Raw genomic sequence first — 19810 nt, 5'->3', positions numbered from 1 at the left:
TACAGACAGACAGACAGACAGACAGACAGACAGACAGACAGACAGACAAAAATTTTACTGATTGCATTTTTGGCATCAGTATCGATCACTAATCACCCCCTGATAGTTATTTTGAAAATATATTTCATGTACAGAATTGACCTTTCTACAGATTTATTATAAGTATAGATGAGGGTTTTCGCGATTGAAAAACCCGCCAGATGGCAATACGTAGACGGGAGGTCCAAATGCTGCATGATTGGTGGATTTTGACATATCTGTCAATGTCATGTCAAAAATAACCAATCATGCAGCATATTTTGGACCTCGCGTCTACGTATTGCCATCTGGGAGATTTTTCAATCGCGAAAACCCAAGTTATAACGTTGAATCGACTCACAAAAGTAAAAATAAATTATAAACAATTTCTATAAAACAGTAAACTTTCCGAAAAATATTAGTGAATTAGGGTAAACGTGCGTCGAATTCCCGCCCTACAGAGGTCAGGGTGCGCACGTGTTTTCTTTTTCCTAGACGTATTTTATTTTCCTCATTATTATGAAGAAACTTACCACAACCGTCTCAAAAGTTTTGTAGGCCATGTCCCCATTGAACAGAAATAATGTTTTAATAGCGACTATTTATATTCGGATTGCTCGTTCAATGCAAAATGGTTTAGGTAAGTTGCAAATAAATAACGAGATCACCAATAGTAAAGTTGGTCCAATTGAGCCATGTTGTATGTTAGACGTCTAAGGTGGCTCATAAAATCTGACTAGGGCTTGAGTTATAATGTACTACGTACTAGAGAAGACATGTCAACGAGACTGTTTCTGGCACGCAAACAGGTCCATGGACCGAAATTCAATTAGTATGTGCTCAGCGGTTGCTGTGACAACACGCTTGAGTGCAGTTTTGTTTTTTGAAATATGCCATCCTATAGACGAAAATACTGTTCAAATAACCCCAGATACATATCAAGTAAAAATCAAGGAATGACTTTTTACCATTAAGTTGTACATTTATGCAGTGGCGGCGTAGCATAGGTTGGCACCCGGGGCGGCACCCCCCCTTCCTCAGCTTCCATTTAAATTTCTTAGAAACACTTGAACGTAAAAAAAATGATGCTTCTTTTTAGATTTTTCAATGTTACAAAAAACTAGAAAGTTTTACATTTTTAGATGCACTAAGTCATTACCTAAAAACTGATATACCTTGGCTTTAAATCAACTAGTCTAGGTGCTAGCTACACAGGAGATGCAGCGGTGAAAAGGAGAGGTGGGAATAGTCCCGTAACTTCTACTTCACAGCTATTATACGTGTAACTCAACCACTGAGTTAGTTAACAATAGAGACAATAAAATAACTAGTTTCTGACTTTCAGTTATTTTATTGGTTCTGGAATGAAGGCGTGGGTCATGCCTAGCTTTGTTCCTACCGTTACGAGTGGGAATTTTTCTAAAATCTCAAGATGGACTGACTGAAGATAGCAGGAAGACGCTGGGTGCAGGCCACTATCAACTGGGCGATGTGGAAATCATTAGAGGAGGCCTTTGTTCAGCAGTGGACGTCCAGTAGCTAAAATGATGATGACGATGTTTCCTTACAGTATCCAATTCAATAGGCAGAAACTAAACGTAAACGAAGTGTCGCCTCTGTAATGGTATCATTATCTATAACTCATAATATTTCGTGCGCTGTTGGATGACAGTTTTAAACTAGAGATGGGGTAAAAGAAATCCAAATTAGCAAAAGCTTCATTCAATTCAAAACACTCAACGAAACTGTTGATGGGGTAATTTAAACAAAATAATTAAAAAAATATACTGTTGGCAATTATTTTTTTTATATTTAGAATTAAATTAAAAAATAATGTCATAATTAGGCATTTTTTTCCTAAAATAATGATGATATTGATGCTTTTTTTTCCGTTCCTCTAAATCTGCCGGTGTGTGTAGCTGAACCTTTTTGCTATTGAGCACCATGAAAATTTAACACAATTTAGCCGATTTGTTTATTTTCACAATCGATTCACAATGTCTATGATGAGGCGACCGCAGGAACGTCACTATTCGTGCAATCCTATCAATGAAGTACGACATTTTCTGGTGCAGATTTTATCGCCATAAATTATGAAACTTGATAGTCATGGATTTGACTGACAGCTGTCCGTCAAATTCCCGCCCCGCACCCCGCACTGTACATATTTTGTTCGCGATGTCTGTTCTATACGTAGTAATATTACTTCAATGGACTAGGGTTGTGAACTCATTTCTTGCAATTACAATCCAAAATCATAAAAGTAATGTAAAAGCAAAATCGACTGTGATTTCTCGACGACTGTTGTGAGGACAACCTGTTTGGGCCCGATGGCGTCTTGAAACCTGTTGATACGAGAAAATTTTCCACGGAGTGAAACAGCAGAAGACACACCTAAGTTATAATCTACAATTTACATCAATAACAAGACAGTTAAAAAAATTACATTTTATCTTGAAAAAAGAGTTATGAATTTAGGACGAAGATCAACTCGATACAATCTAATTCTTTAACTGTTATCCCAACTAATATTATAAATGCGAAAGTAACTCTGTCTGTCTGTCTGTCTGTTACGCTTTCCCGCTTAAACCTCGCAACCGATTTTGATGAAATTTGGCATAGAGATAATTTGAGTCCCGGGAAAGAACATAGGAAGTTTTTATCCCGGTTTTTGAAACAGGGACGCGCGCGATAAAGTTTTTCTGTGACAGACAAAATTCCACGCGGGCGAAGCCGCGGGCGGAAAGCTAGTCATTACATAAAATCCAATTACAGCGATTCGACGACGAGAACCTAGGCTTTTATGCGATGTTTTTTTAAGTGACCCCTTTGAAAACAATTGCCTGTTATGTGTTACCATAGGGGTCACTTGGAGATTGATGGTGAAAACGGGCATTAGTCACCTGAAAAGAAAAGAAAAAATTACGTACCGGTTTTGAGGTTTCCTAGAAATCATCAGCAGGAGCATGATGATGCCGATCAGCAGGATGACCATCAGCACGGTGACGAAGGTGGAGGATCCGGGGCTGCAGTATGCGGCGAGCACGTCGAACAGCATGATCATCACGAACATAGTCGCGAACGACTTCAGCACGAACATTCCTGCGAATATTAGTACGTTTCGTATGACGTAAGCGATAGATGAGATAGTAATAGTGAAGGGATTCAATACGAAAATTCTGCCAACCTACTTTCATTACAGGCATAAGGTTTTTTTGTGACTTACGAAACAATCAAATATTGGAAAATTTATTTAAATAGATTTCGCCAGAGGCTTGCAGCCCGTGGATTTACATAATAGTATAAAGTCCACTGTTTGTATGTTTGAATAAATCTGCTTATTTATTGCCATTAAGGCGGAACAAAGTTCGCCGGGTCAGCTAGTTCATGATAAAACAGTAAATGATTTAAAAAAAAACTATATGCAATGTAATTTCTGGGACTTTTACCCTATATCTCTTTTTATTATTATTACAAGCTTTATATTGACTTCACTTGTTAGTAGGTAAGTGGGACAAATCTTGCAACTGAATTTAAGACTAGTTCTCCTCAACCGATTAAGCTGAAATTTGGCATACTTATGTAAGTACGATGACAATGCAATGTTATGGTACCATTGAGCTGGTCTGATGATGGAGTCAGGAGGTGGCCATAGGAACTCCTAAGCGACACGGCGGAAACTTATCGAGTTTGGGTTCGTTGGATTTGTTTTCCCGAGCACTTGGGGCTCTGAGATTAAGAAACAACTAAGAAGTATAAAATAAAATAATAATAAAAAAAACTTTTTTAAAAACAAGCTTTAATTCTGAAATGCAGTTGTACTAAAACGAAAAAAATAATTGTATGCAAGGTTCAAATAATTTCGAAAGCTTGTAGCGCAAACAGAAAAAAAGAGGAATAAATTCTATGCGCGATACAAGTTTTCGAAATTATTTTTTATTATAATTAACAGTAGGGATACATTTTTTTTTGGAAATAATTTTATCAACTCCATCCTGGTGACTTCTAATAATAATTAACTCGAGCAAGACTGATCCTCTCTATAACACTTAATTAAATTACTTCCACGTATACACAAATTAACAAAGAAATCCAATACACTTCCCGGTTCATAAGATGTAAAGTCGGGTGGTATTACAGGTAGGGTAAAGTTGTCTAATGATGGAGCTGTGAAGGAAATAACTTGAGAAAACTCAAATTAAAAGTAACCTATTTTAGGGTTCCGTAGTCCTGATAAGGAACCCTTATTTAATTTACATTTTAAGAATAAGAATAAGAAAGATCTTATACCCACCAGACCACAACAGTAGGCATTGCCACAAAAATTGCCGATTTACTTCAAGAGTACCTACCAATTCAAAGGCAAATTCAACGGATTTTATGTGTCAATTGAACTGACCTGACTGACTCGTAGCAGGACCGTTGTCAACCCAGGGGAAGAACCCAGGGCAGAGGTAGGACATCGCGTAGAGCTGCCGGTAGATGGCGCCGAAGAATCGGCCGCAGCGGGTGGTGTTGCCAGAAGTGCCTCCGGGCACAGCGCCTGGTGAAAAAAGAAGTAGGTATCTTCAAAAGTTCTGTACACTTAATCTTCGGCCACACCAACGCGATGGTGTTGGTGCATAGATCGTAGCGAGCGGCGACCAATGTCAAAGGTGGAATAGTGTAAACTTTACAAAGCAATCGTAATCTTTTGACAGTTCATAACGTACGATAAAGTCTGTTAAACAAAGCGTTTGACAGAATAATCGTACGTTATGAACTGTTAAATGATAACGATTGCTTTACACAATTCCACCTTAGGACGCGTAGATGTGAACTCATCGCTCAAATTCATACACGTCATCTGATCGCCATCGCGCGCGCAGGTTGCACGGGTTGGTGTGGCCGAATGTTTACTTTTCACACTAGCTCCCACAATATTATGTAATTGTTTATTTTATGGTTTGTACTGATAAATACATATAAAACGGAGATGGGCACCTTGAATGTGAAGCCGACATCGGCAATCATGATTTAAAAGCAACATCATAAGGGTTCGCTAGCATCTGATTTGGCACGAATTAGTTTATCTCTGTATGCACGAGTATGTCGTATGCGAAACTTTATTTTAGTAATAACCAAAGCAAAAGTTGTTTTACTCAGACTCGTTGCGATATTATAATTGTATTTATATAATTGTATTTATGAGAGTATTGTATTGTAATCACTAACAGTGATTTTTCCTCAGAATTGTTTTAATTGATTATTCGATTTTAAAGCAGATTAAAAAGAAAGGTTCCCTTATCCAATTTCAACACCCGTAGCAATCAGGTTCAAAGGGATTGTAATTATTAAATGATTGCGATTGCGAACTGTGAAAAGGTATTATTTATAAGCAATCTTTCTGAATTAATAAACGAATTCATTTTCAACTACCTACTAATTCTTAAAAACAGCGGCAGTCGTTTTAAAACTAAGAGCCTACATAAAAATGCTATATTATTGACAGAGAACTTACGATAATAGACCTAAATTATCTACAAAAAAACCTTCATTTGCATTGACTGACTACGTAGTTATACGAGTTTATCTTTCAGCTTCACGCCTTGCTGAAGGTATGTGAAAATGGTCTAACTCTAATAATTAAGTATTAATTTAATCCATATAATTTACTGAGACACGTAATTTTTACTCACGCTCAACATTAGAGAGAAAGAACAATGTGTCATTAGTACACTTTTTTACGGGGAAAAAAGTGGTAGGTACCCGTGCGGGCACTCGAGCCACCTTTCTATGGTCGGCGCGAACGCATCCAAGGTTCGGCGGCCCGACTCGGCAACGGCGAGGTGGTCTGCCCACAGCTGGACCACAGTTTCACGAGCCTCGCGCCGAACCGCCTCCCTCTCCTCGAAGGCGGGGTTACCTACATACGTGAGTGCGACAAACGTTACATCGAATTTTGTTTCTTCGAAAACCTTTCTGCGAAGTTATTATACTGCGACGCCTTGTTATATCGATGCCTTGTTACTGCGATGTTACGTTACATCGAAAAACTTTACTGCGAACGATTTTACTGATTTGACTTAGCAGATAGATAAAAAAATGAAATTACATACATACATACATAGAATAAAGTGGGCGGTACAAAATTATAGATGAAATAAGATTATAAATACATTACATTTTATTTACTTATTACATCTATTTAACAGTTACATCTTTGATTAAATAACATAAGAATAGAAACATAAATATAAATAAATTATAAAATACGACTACAAAATCGTTCGCAGTAAAGTTTTTCGATGTAACGTAACATCGCAGTAACAAGGCATCGATATAACAAGGCGTCGCAGTATAGTAACTTCGCAGAAAGGTTTTCGAAGAAACAAAATTCGATGTAACGTTTGTCGCACTAACGTAGGTAAAGGCGGGGTGTTCGCCCCGCTCTTTCTGAGGTCATTAGTACCCTGACCCAACGTATGGAGGCCGAAAAAGAGATGAGTCTAGTTTACAAAGGTGAACTTAGACTCAAAACATAGTGCAAAGGTACCTACTTGACTATAGTGTTTTTGTAACACTGTATGGAATACGGTAGCGAGCAGAATGGTCATTTTTTAATAAATTACTGATTAGGCTTTCTACATTTTAGTGCGAGTCCTTTTTAGAGGACAATCAATTTTTAACCCTTAACTGGTATCTTTGTTTTGATTTCTAAGAAACTACGCATCGTGGGCAGCCAAAATTTTTGGTATTCTCATTTCGGCGCTACTCACGTCTGGTGCAGGCGTTTCAGCACTGCATCATTCACCAGGACGAAGAAATGCACGTGTTGGGGTCCGCGCGGCCCCCACAATACCAGTTACGTTAGTTTTTTTTTCATGGCAATTTTTTGCAGTATTGATGACTTTTAAGTGATAAAATAATAGAAGATACCTAGAACAAAGTGTTTGATTCCAAATTAGTGATTATTAGCATGCCAGAAGAAGAATACAGTGATAATAAAATTATAGGTCATTGTAAAGACCCAATAACCAATATTCTGTCGATAATGAGGAAATTGATTCTGATTCTGAAGTTTTTTCTTCAGGGAGTGAAAATGAAGATGTTATAGGACCTAGTCAATCCTGCTACTATGAAAAAACAAATACAAGTGGTTTGAAAATCCACCAGCACCTGCTAATGTTTGTCAACATAATATTTATGTTATTTATATAAAGTAATTATTATTTTTATTAAACATTACATTTAAACGTTATTTATTATTATGTTCACATTATTATGGATTAATTAAAATAATAATATTTTTGGTTATAACTTTCTAAACGATAGGTTTCATAGATATTTGTAACGTTAAAAAAATATTACGTAAAAAGTTGTTACTATTATGTAATGTCTTGAACTATACAGTGTGTCCGGGCATGTAGTGATGAAACTTTAAGGGCGTAATCTATGGACAATTTTATCGATGAAAATACTTCAAATTTGGGGCTTGACCCATTTCTTGCAAAATTACAAGGATTTATGTTTTGAATTTTAAGTTTTCACCTCTTCCTTCAAAAACAAGTGATAGCGTGGCTAGCTTAACACTAATAATCAAAAATTTTATATCATGCAATAGCCAATAATATTGTTTGTTTTTTACTTCTACTAATAGATAATTTTATTGGCTATCGCATGATATAAAATGTTTGCTTATTACTAAAAATTAAAAACTTAAATCCTTGTAATTTTGCGAGAAATGGGTGAAGCCCTAAATTTGAAGTATTTTCATCGATAAAATTGCCCATAGATTACGCCCTTAAAGTTTGATCACTACATGCCCGGACACACTGTATAAGTAGGAAGATTTAATAAAATAAAAACTAAATGATTACATAGAACGAGCCTGATATTTATCATTTATGAGCATTTATTCAAGTATATAGGTAAAACATGCTTGCTAGAAGCAAAAATAGTATGGGGGCCGCGCGGCCCCCACGATAACAGTTACGTGTATACAATTTACGATACCAGTTAAGGGTTAACACTCGCAAAGCCAGCATTTTCGCTTGAGCAATAAAATAAGGTCGCAAATCAAAAGGTCTTACCATAGAATTTGTTCTCGTTGTTGGAATTCACCAGGAATGTGTCGTCGCGTCCGTCGCTCTCGTCTTCGGCGTGGGAATCCATAGAGTCGTCCGAATCAGGGGAACTGCTAGGAAATAACCAAGTTATGGCTTACACGAGAAATGTATGGTTTATAAGATATGTCGGCCGGCCTTTCGCGCTTGCCAGGACGCCCAGCATCGCTAGCTTGTTACCTGCGAGTCACTCGGCGAACCATCACGTGTTGGCTCGTCATGCCTTGGCTTGTGCTCTGAAACAAAACACACATTGTTTGCATTTTTTTTAAATGGAGCTGAATTTTTGGAAGTGGAATAGAGTTGCTATAGGGTCAACAAGAGTTATGGCTTACAAAGGGATAAAATTGTGACTAAAACTGTAGATAACAAAAATTTAATGTAAGTATATGTATTTCAAGGCATATTAAAAAGAGCATCATTTAAATCTGTTGATTGCGGTGACAGCCATTTCGTACAATACATTCAAGTAGTGCCACTATGGAGAGAGCTGAAAGGGATAGAAATAGGTAATTCATAGGTTTTTCGTCTCAGAAAAGACAACATGTCTGTCGTTATAGATGCAAATAAACAACGAAATAGCATATAACTTCCCTTCCATAACATTTAACTTCCCTTTCTTTGTTATGTATTTGACTATCCGCATCGGAAGAATCAAATCATACTTATTTAGCTAAATTGCCAAACTCTATTAACGCGGATCGTAGCCTAGTTCCGATTGCTTTAATATTCAAACTACTCGCGTTACACAGCCGGGCAATTAGTATTCGGAATATCACATCGCATTTTGCGAGTAAGTAGTTGGATTTAGGGCAGGCTAATGCCTGGTTTTGGGAAACCGATGTATGCTGGGAACTAGCATACTATTAGTAAGCTGGATATGTCATAAACCCCGCTTTAGTTCAGTGTAAATACATTTTAGGGACTGAAGTCGTTATGGATAGAAACTGTTTCAGTGATTCTAAATTTCGGCTTTCTAAAATTCGTCTGTCCATTATATTTTGGTAGGTAAGAGTCACTATACTTTAGCGACCGCCCGCGACTTCGTACGCGTGGATCTCGTTTTACCCCCTTAGGGGTGGATTTTCATAAAATCCTTTCTTAGCGGATGCCTATGTCATAACATCTACATGCCAAATTTCAGCTCAATCCGTTAAGTGGTTTGGGCTGTGCATTGATAGATCACTATGTCAGTCAGCCAGTCAGTCACTTTTTATATGTTTCAATATAACACTAACTACAAGATGTCACTGTATTTAGTATCGTCAAAATAATTTCAGCAGCAGAGCTCTTGTATTTTACGTAACCTAACGTGTCAATATTGCAAGCAAAAAGAAAAAAGCTTCACCGTGTCCTGGATCTTATCCGTTATTTTTAAAATTGCCGGTCGCTAGATCCCCTCAGGCCGCAAAATCTCGTCACAGCTTAGACCGTCAATTGCCGATGAACTAGTTACCGTTCTCCGTCCTTCCTCGATTACTACCCGACTGCATCGGAATTAGATTTTTGCTGGGCGCAACTCAAATACGAGTTACAAAACTACACATCTGCCGCGGGTAGGCAGAATAATCGAGTCACCCTAAAATCCACTTACAGTTTGCATCGCGTCATCCTAAAATGTTCTAGAATTAGGTTACGGCGATATTCCCGATATGTGGTTGAAAATGTAGAGGAATTTTGAGAGATGTTCTAAAACATCTTTACATAATGTAGGTGCGTTAGGACGTTATATAGAAAAGCAACTAAAAGTGCTATCTATACTTAGTGTACTGCCATAAATTGCGGTTGACCGAGATTTTATAGTAATATCGAGTAACGACTGTAGAGAAATTTTGCCACAGAGATGGATCCATCCGTATCAGCCACTGAGCTGATAAATTCGTATTTTCGTGTCATTTGAATCTATAAAGGCACAAACTCCCGAAAAGTGTAACGAAACGTGACTCTATGTTTCATTTTTATGAAATTAAACGCATCCCTTACCAAGCAAAGCTGAACCACTCCCTGACCTGGTTCACAATCGGCTTTGAATAATTCATGCCAAAACAAAACAATTAACGAACGCTATACGAGGCCCCCGTGTTCCGAATGTGATTCGATATTTTGTGACGAAGTTAAGGTTTTACAGCATTTATTCGGAACATCAATCGAAACTGATTGGCTTAAACTATTGTGTGGACTGAAATCAAATCCATTTTCAGTGTCTGTCAGATTTGACAGTTTTTTATACACTGTGCCAGACCACCATTGCACCAGACTACGATTTTTCAGGTGTTTAAAGTATTTACTTAAGTTACAACATCCAAAATTTTAAAAATGTTACGTGAATAAGTCAGAAGTCGAACGTTCAAAGGCATGAATGCCTTTCATCCAACGTGCAGCGGGCACATTCCCGTTCGCTTCCACAGCGTGACACAGGTGTGGCACTGACACAACAAATTGTGAAGGAAATCTTTACAAAACGACACATAACTTGGCAGTATTGGCAAAAATATTCCTAGGAATATCACAGGGAAAAGTTTTGTCTCTATATGTAAAGTTAGTAATATACAACGTGGTCTTTTTGATTCCCTTGGAACTCTAGGGTACCTATTAATAAAACCACTTCAAAGAATCGAATGGCATATTTTTTTAATTCAACAATTTTTTTTCTACATAGGAAATAATCGTTCGTTCGTTCGTTCGTTTCAGCCGAAAGACGTCCACTGCTGGACAAAGGTCTTCCCCAAGGATGTCCACAAAGACCGGTCCTGCGCCGCTCGCATCCAGGTACCTCCCGCGACCTTCACCAGATCGTCGGTCCACCTAGTGGGAGGCCTGCCTACGCTACGTCTTCCGGCTCGTGGTCGCCACTCAAGAACTTTCCTGCCCCAGCGGCCATCAGCTCTCGAGCTATGTGCCCCGCCCACTGTCACTTGATTTTAGCGCTTTTTAGTCACTTTGGTTCTCCTACGGATCTCCTCATTTCTGATTCGATCACGCCAGGAAATAATAATTCACCTTAATTAAATAACCATGTAAAAATACCTACACATGTTCTTAAAACATTTTTCCTAGTTTTTATTCATAGAATAACTCTAAAATTTCCGAAAATCAGAAGGAGCACGTTGTATTGTTAAACTCAAAAATAAGAATATTAGTTTTAAATTAAAAAATAAGAGCATTTCAGTGTTTGTTTCTAATTAAGTAAGCTTTGTAAGGAGTTATGAATTTAATAGGTACCAATTTTCTTACCAGCTTTTAAGCTCTTTTTAGCCAAACTAATTTGTAGGACCTTGTTTTGTTTATGATGTTTTATTATATTTTATTTTAATTTCAAGTATAATCCTCATTAACCTTTATTAGAAATAATAAGTTTAAGCTTACACTGCCTGGCTTGAGACGAGCCAGTCAATTTGATGTAAATAAGTAATATAAAATGATGTAAAAACAACTTATATTACGCCTACATAAATAAAACTATTTATTTCTAAAGGTCTTGTGACGTAAAAAACGTGCCCGAGCCCTGATCCTTATGCCAGCACGACACATATGGTATATTGGCTCCAAGTTATAGTCTTGGATCGAATACACCAATGTGTAGATCGGTCTTGGCCTTACCATTGGTGTATTGGGTCCAAGACTTGGAGCCAATTTACCGGCATTAGGTCTGAGCGTGTCTTCAGTTTCGTGTTCAAGTTGTCAAAGTATGGAAGACGTCGTTTGCAAGCGTGAGTTCTGTGCCAATTTTACAAGGTAGTCTTCATATCAAATTATAATATACTTAATGAAAATTCGTTTCATGGATTTTGTAAACAATTTTTGCAATAGCACCTGATGTTAAGTGAGATGAAGTCTAGCGTATCATACCTGCCTAGTAAATGCCTAGTCACTCGTGCTTTGAAGAGGCCCGGATTATAGGTTTCAGAAAGACAGCAGCGAATTCTAGCTGTTTACATTGAGCCCCGAAAAAAAATTAAAAGCCTCAAATCGTATTTTTTTATAATTGCTACTTATACAAACATAGAAACGTATTTATGTATTTCCTTATGTATTTTTAGTTAATAATCCCGGAATCACGCGATGGCTCTCATCGGCCGATACGCGGTCAGGGTGATAACCACTTCGACCACAAATAGCGGCATTGGTTAGTACAATGATTTTCATACTACGGAAAACGTTTAAAATTGGCACATGCAATGTGTTAATAAGGTATTTACGAAATTGCCGTTTTGTATGGAGAATTTAAGAAACAAAAAAGTTGCAAAACCTATTAGTAAAATACGATGTCGTCGGTCCACCTTGTAGGTGGAGTCCCACGCTGCGTTTTCCGGTACGCGGCCTCCATTCCAGAACCTTGCTGCCCCATCGACCGTCAGTTCTGCGTACGTGGAAAGTATTGGGGGAGGCCTATGTTCAGCAGTGGAAGTCCTATGGCTGAAATGATGATAATGATGAGTAAAATAATAACCTACTAATGCTACCCGTAAGTTTGTGGATGTTTTGTTTGTTTGTTACTCTTTCACGCAAAAACTACTTAACGGATTTCGATGAAACTTTACAGTATTATTGTTTATAACCCAGAATAACTTAAATGCTATAATTATGACCATGTGACAAATTGAATTTCACGCGGGTGAAGCCGCGGGCAAAAGCTATAAATAATATAAAACTTTCTAAGCAAATTGGGCGTCATTTACGACGAACTGTTGATGAACATATAATTTTAGTTAGGTACACCTAGATGTAAATAAATTCTTAAAAACTAACAATGGTAATAAGCAGCTATTGAATTTACCCCGCTTGTATCAGCAGCTCATGAATATCAGGGAAAATTTCAGCAATTTCATTAAGCCTAATCAGATGTTTCGGCTCTTACATCTCCGGCAGCCCATCATTGGTCGCATACCTTCCCACCGTCAATTAGTAACTGCTGTAATTAGTAATTAGTCCCAAAGCGAGCCATTAGGTGCAGGTCTGTCGAATACCTATTATAGGCTAGAGATGTTAAGCATATCTAGTTTAGGTTATGGATACGGTTACGGATATTGGAATAATATTATACCGATTTCGGATACGGTTACGGATATGAAAATATCATTTCGGATTATCCGAAAGTTTCGGATAATTTCGGTTACGGATTTGAATTTTAAAAATGTAAAATTCAAATACCAAGATGCTGCGCGACCCACATAGCCACTTTATGTACTATGACGACACCTATGATAAAGGTAAAACAGGCGAGTATATTAGATGGTGCCAGGGGATGCCAGACAAGTAACAAATATCAAAAAATATTAAGATTTAGACTCCGCGTTTATCCGAAACTTTTGAATCGGTTTCGGTTACGGTTCGGATATTTTTTTATTTCGGATATCCGATAGTTTCGGTTACGGTTACGGATATCCATAACATCCCTGTTATAGGCACTGCGCACTTGCAAACGTATGTACCTACTCGTATACATTACACCCCAGAATAATACTACTTAAGAAAACTACAGTTCACCATGGCGTAGCACCGCATTCACGACTGCTACTTAACATAGGCTTTATTCTTAGAAATTAGAATGCCTAGAATAATATTTCTTATAGCTAAATGCTGTGTATAAAATTAAATTAGCGGGTGACAAAAATACAATAAAAAAGTTTGACTTAGGCTGGGTTGCACCATCTTACTCTAACTTTAACAAACGTCAGAAATCTGTCAAACTCCATACAAAAAACACCGGTTATCGTTATAGTTACCCATTAAAATTAGGTGGTGCAATTCAGCCTTGTAGATTCGACGAATTGTCATCAATAAATTGTACCTAGGGGTGTATTTTAATATTAGAGTGCCTGTGTTTATGATACAATAACTAACGTCATACCATGAAAATAAATTAGACTATTTTCATTTCGATTTTATTTCGACTTGATGATAGCCTTTTGTTAACAAAAGAATGCTTTTACCTAGGTACGTAGTGTACTTTATAACTTGTCCATTTAACACATTCAATCAACAAACCTCGTGTTATTTCTGAAGGTGTAGCGCGAACTTTGTTCACAATAGAATTAAACACGTTTACCGTGGTTTCGACTAGCCTGTAAAACTTCGGTAACAATGTATTTTTCTGGGAAACTTCCCTCAAAGTTTATCGCCAGCTCGAATTTCCCGAACGAAAGTTCACGCTCGTAGTTGCGTAGGTGTTACTTAATTTATGATGTTCGTGGAAGTCGGTGTAAGAATCTGATGAAAGTATTATACTTACACTGATGTTATACTCATAATTTTATACTTATATTATGACCCTAAAGTCGTTGATATATCCCGACGGATTAGTAAGCTGAAGTGTTTTATATTCATGTTAGCCAGTGTCTACTGCACATAAAAAGTCTAACAAAAGCCGGACAGGCCGGATGAGATAATATTTGGCCAGACACGATCGTAAAAAGCCAAACTTAGCAACCCTACACCTGTTCACAAACGATACTTAAGTAAAGCAGCAAATCAAACGCACAGCGTTGAATAGAGCTCTGTGTATGGTTCGTTTGTCACCCTGTGCGTCCATGCGCACTGTGAAACCTCATAGTAATGATTGTGAAAAAGGGCGTTTTTTTCTGTTAAAAATTATACGACGATTGAAAAATCAACCCTTAAATTTAAACCCTTAAGCAGAATTTATGTCGGTTTGGACTGAATCAAGTTTTAAATGTTCTGTAATAAGGGCATTCAAGAAAGAAATCCACATTCAAGTATGTCACTTGCAGTAACATATTCAGATTATCCACTGTATTGTTCCATAACACTACTCGTATTATTTGTAACAACACCCTTACCGGCACAAATATGTGTACATCCATTGAATCTATCACGATGCACTTCCAATATCGTGTTACGTTCGTGCAAACTACTCGACACTGACAGCCAAGGTCATAGTGATGTAGGTAACTGGAATATTCCTAGGAAGGTGCACGCAGGTGACATTGCCGTGGCCTCTACGGGTGACGGCCATAATACTTCGACATAACATGACGCCTGAAAGACCTTTAAAGATACTACAGCACATAACGGAACACTAGCTTTGGCTCGCGGCTGCGCCCGCGTGAAACTCGTTCGATCACAGAAATTCTTTATCGCGTATTTTTAACCGACTCCATTTTCGTAATTAGCGACCCTATAAACCATAGAAATACATATTTTGATTTTCAGACTTTGTCACGCCATTTTCCCCTTTTAGGGTGAATTCTGGGAAAACCTAAAACACGTGTGTATTAACACCTATAGGAATATTCCTGAGAAGTTGCAGTTAAGATAGTCTGTAATCTTGGATCCGCATATTATAAACTTTGGGCCCTCGTTTCATCCCCGTGAATTTTGAAAAATCCTTTCCTAGGCACGCTCCTAGACCTCTTAAGACACCTATGTACTTACTTACTGGAGTCACTAGACCGAGTGCCTTGGGTTGTGCGTTTGATATGTCAGTCAGTCAGTCAGTCAGACTTACATATTGGCACTCATTGATAGAGTATAAATACTCGTAATGTTACATACGTAGGTATTGACACTTTTGCAAAACTGAAGCCAATGAAGGCAGGATTCTGACTCTCGCATTTTACAATCATGTACATTAGAACAATCAAATGTACCTCTATAATGCACGTTCCATTCATGATTAATTGCACCAGTCAATTTAAAAGAACCGATCGTTAAATAATATACGAGTATTACCGTTTGCCGAACATACAATTTATTTCTTTCCAACAGGGAATCAGTTAGCTATTTTTATTTCGTTTTGAGTTTGTTATTTGTATTTTCGAACGAAGACTAATCGGTATAAAAGCCGATACAGGATGTTGGGATAACCGCTAATAATTGATTGAACCGAAATATCTTTTAAATACATCCCAAATATCTCTGTAATAATATATTTGACAACCTGGGGATTGTATGGGATTGTAACTGAGTTACCATATTTTGATATTATGAGGGTTCTGATTAATAGTCTAGCTTGTCTCAAGGGCTCACTAGGGAAGGTAATCAACCTTCTTCAAATTTGAAATTTACTGGACAGATTTACAAGCATCATTAAATTAAATTAATTAGGGTACCTATTTGTGCGTGACCCGCCAGAGCCATTTTGAAAAAGATCGGAATCAGATCTAAAGCCTAGACTATGTAAGCAGAAGCGATTGCGACTTGGTATTTCTCAGTCCTACTATTCTTAACAAATTACCCTTAAGTAACTTAACAGAATAAAGTACGTAGCATGCCTTATATGGGCCCTGTATAAAAAATTGTTGGGCCACAATCAATTTATACGACCAAATTTTTTGGTTTTGACGCTTACAAGTTTGGAGTCCCCGCAGCTAGGGGACCCCGAATCGTGGACACGAATCCAAAAAGTAACTTTAGAACGTTGACAGTTTCAGTATGGGAAATATGCCAAAATGACAAGGTAATTCTTCAAGTTAAAAGATAATGCAGCCCTAATAAGATTATAGAGCGACTTCGTATGTCAAGTGGTGTTTACCAGAACCGTTACACTTAGGTAACATGTACAAATTCGTTTACTGTTTTAAAGCCTCCTATATTATTCCATTCAAGCCTATCTCTGGCAGTAGGCAGGAGAGCACGCGGTCGATCGCCAACCCGCTGGATAGACGCCATCACGAAGGCCACTGAGTCCACCATGGTCCAGTGTACTCACGACGCCTCTAACCGTCAGAAATGGAAGCACATCGCCAGGAGAGCTACCCTTGGATATGACATCACCCCACTATGTACCTCGTCAGCGCAACCACGACCACTCTGACAAGAGTGCCCGACTAAGAAGAAGATGTTATTCCATGCAGGCCTATACTGTATACTATTTCTCAAATACACAGAGAAAAGCCCCAGGACAGAAGTAATTAAAATGCAAAAATGCATGGTCACAAATACGATTTACGAGTGCCCGATATCTATTTCCGTGCTGCCCGGCGCTATGATATCATCATCATCATCATCATCATTTCAGCCACAGGACGTCCACTGCTGAACATAGGCCTCCCCCAATGCTTTCCATGTTGATCGATTGGTAGCGGCCTGCGTTCAGCGCTTCCCTGCTACCTTTACGATGTCGTCGGTCCACCTTGTAGGTGGACGTCCCACGCTGCGTTTTCCGGTTTCACTATAGGCCTTATACAGAAGCTCAAAGTTGCACAGCGTGCTATGGAGAGGGCTATGCTTGGTGTTTCTTTGCGAGATCGAATCAGAAATGAGGAGATCCGTAAACGAACCAAAGTCGCTGACATAGCCCGACGTATTGGCAAGCTGAAGTGGCAATGGGCAGGGCACATAGTACGCAGAACTGACGGCCGATGGGGCAGAAAGGTTCTGGAATGGAGGCTATGATATGGACGTCTTGTATTTATTGGCGCGAGGAAACTCAATCACTCACCGTTCGCTCGTTTTGATTACTTCCTTATGATGATTTTATTGGGATATTCTAGCTTCAGATGAAGGATCTGTAATAACTCTAGAGCTTGTAAGATTTTTCTAGACTTTATTTAGTATCAGATAAAACCCCGTAGACAAAGAAATTATAATAGTTCTCGTCTGAAATCTCTTCGCTCTGGCTTTTTTTTACGTACAGACGACAGCACATATACCTAGCTACTAAACTATTAAACACTGTAGCGTTTATATCGTTGTAATAATAGCTATTTTGCATAAAAAAATATCTAATAGACGTGTACTATCGGCCACAGTTCCAGCTACCAATTTCCAGTCATGTCGTCTCGTTCTATCGCAAAGAATCATCATTTCATGAGAGCGTGAGAAAAACGAAAATGGGTAGCTTTATCTGTGGCCGATAGTACATTACTTTGTGATCAAAGTGATCACGAAATTGAATCTGTCACGAATGTTATATTACTTTCTCTAGGAAGGCGACCTGTGGGTAGAACATTTTCCAATAACTAAAGTAGGGCAGTTTACTGAACCTTCACACGTGAAACTTTCCAATGGCACCAGAATAACTACTTAGAAGTGAAACTCTACGTTGAACAAGCTCAAGGCCGCGATAACAACCTAGCGCCGCGCTTTGCCCTGAAGCAGGGGTTGGCAACCAGTAGCTCGCGAGCTAAAAATTAAAGTTCAACAGTCTTTTTATGTAAAATTACGGCTTTACAGTTCCTTATTTTATTATAAAAACTCTAGCTGCGCCCGCGATTTAGTACGTGTGAAAATCGTTTGAATAATATATATTTCCCTTTTTTGCAACATTTTTCTTTACTGCTTCCCGCCTCTATTGGCTGTAGTGTAGGGTGATGTTATTTAGCCTAAAGCGATCCTCAATAAATCAGCTATCCGCGTCCAAGCAAACAAACAAACTCTTCAGCTTTATAATATTACTCGTATTAAAGATTCAGAGCTGGTGACATGTGGATACAAGATGAAAAATAAGACTTTTATTTATGAGGAAACTCTACCTGATGAAAAGGTTGCCACCGCCTGCCCTAGGGAACGGTCAGTCCGAGCCCGCATTGCATCCAGACTGCACGCGATTTATGTTATCGTTTGTCGTCTCTAGACTGTCGTAATTTTAGTACATTTCTAATCTTAAATTATACCCAAAGCTTCTACCAATTTAAAATGGAGGATTTTAAATTGGCCAATTTGTAAAGCTATTTATAAAAGATTTAAAATAGTTATTAGAAGGTTGAATATTCAATTTCGGATTGTTATTGCTTGCTGGCAGATAATTAAAAAGACCGACTATAATCCCTGTCTGGCACAACAATTTAGAAATAGGGAGAATTTGGGTGTTTTCGCCGTTAAAACTTAGTTTTAATGTAAACCTCAGCTCTTAAAGACTTTTTCAGGTAATTTAAGTAATGCTTAAGAAAACTGTGTACTTAATTAAGTACGTAGAAGTTGTTCAACTTGTATATCGACCTCTCCGGTTCCGCAGGAATTAAATTGGATTCCTAAGCAGGATATAAAAGATATTATGCTGTGTTCAGGAAGCCTAGTTTTAAAATGTACTTTCCTCCATGTTCTTCGACTCTACCGCCCGTATAAAAAAACATTATTATGAGGTCTCACTGTGCGCGTGGACGCACAGGGTGACACAAGAACCAATCACAAAGCTCTATTCAACGCTGAGCGTTTGATTTGCTGCTTCGGCGTACATCATTCATTCTCATAACTCTCATTTGCAATAAGCGCAAGGGTGCAAAATATTACGTGCTTAAAATCCATCAAAGTAACACATCTAATAAAAGTTTATTATAAACTATATTGCACGACTTGCACGTCTCCATAAACAATCATATAAATAACCAAGTTATTTTAAGGAAAGAGAGCTCTAAGAAATTCTAGGAAGGATAAAAGATAAACAGCTCATATTACAGGCTTTTAAGGACATGAAAAACAAAGCTCAATGTTATCAAGAACTTCTGAGAAATAGATGGCTGCTTTTCCAATCAATTTATTTTATCCATTAGTTCGTGGCATGTGTTACTTCATACAGCGTCGTAAAAATTGAAACTGTGATTTTTTCATGCAAACATCATGACTGAAAAATAAATTAAAACATCACTATCACTACAATAGTACAATGTCTAGGTATGCTGATGGATGGGATATACTCGTAATATGTCATCTGCGCAGTCGGTTATTTTAAGTGATGTACTACTTCTTTGTGAGATTGTGATGTGGGTAAAATTTGCATGAAAATA

The 19810-nt window shown here is 38.0% G+C and overlaps 1 protein-coding gene across 1 annotated transcript in view; it reads right to left on the bottom strand.

Annotated features, from left to right (window-relative positions):
* The window catches only part of LOC114349633 (probable cationic amino acid transporter), a 69140-nt gene that overhangs the window by 8275 nt on the left and 41055 nt on the right, over positions 1 to 19810 (bottom strand). Inside the window, exons 3-6 of the mRNA XM_028300093.1 lie at positions 8304 to 8359; positions 8091 to 8197; positions 4418 to 4561; positions 2949 to 3120 (exon numbers count right to left, since the gene is read on the bottom strand). Of these exons, the coding sequence (XP_028155894.1) occupies positions 2949 to 3120; positions 4418 to 4561; positions 8091 to 8197; positions 8304 to 8359 (479 nt within the window). The remainder of the gene's footprint in view (positions 1 to 2948; positions 3121 to 4417; positions 4562 to 8090; positions 8198 to 8303; positions 8360 to 19810) is intronic.

The sequence above is a fragment of the Ostrinia furnacalis genome, unplaced genomic scaffold (genome assembly GCF_004193835.3).
Source record: "Ostrinia furnacalis isolate ACB-3 unplaced genomic scaffold, ASM419383v2 OfSCF0069, whole genome shotgun sequence".
Taxonomy (NCBI): domain Eukaryota; kingdom Metazoa; phylum Arthropoda; class Insecta; order Lepidoptera; family Crambidae; genus Ostrinia; species Ostrinia furnacalis.
This window is presented reverse-complemented; position numbering and strand designations above follow the sequence as displayed.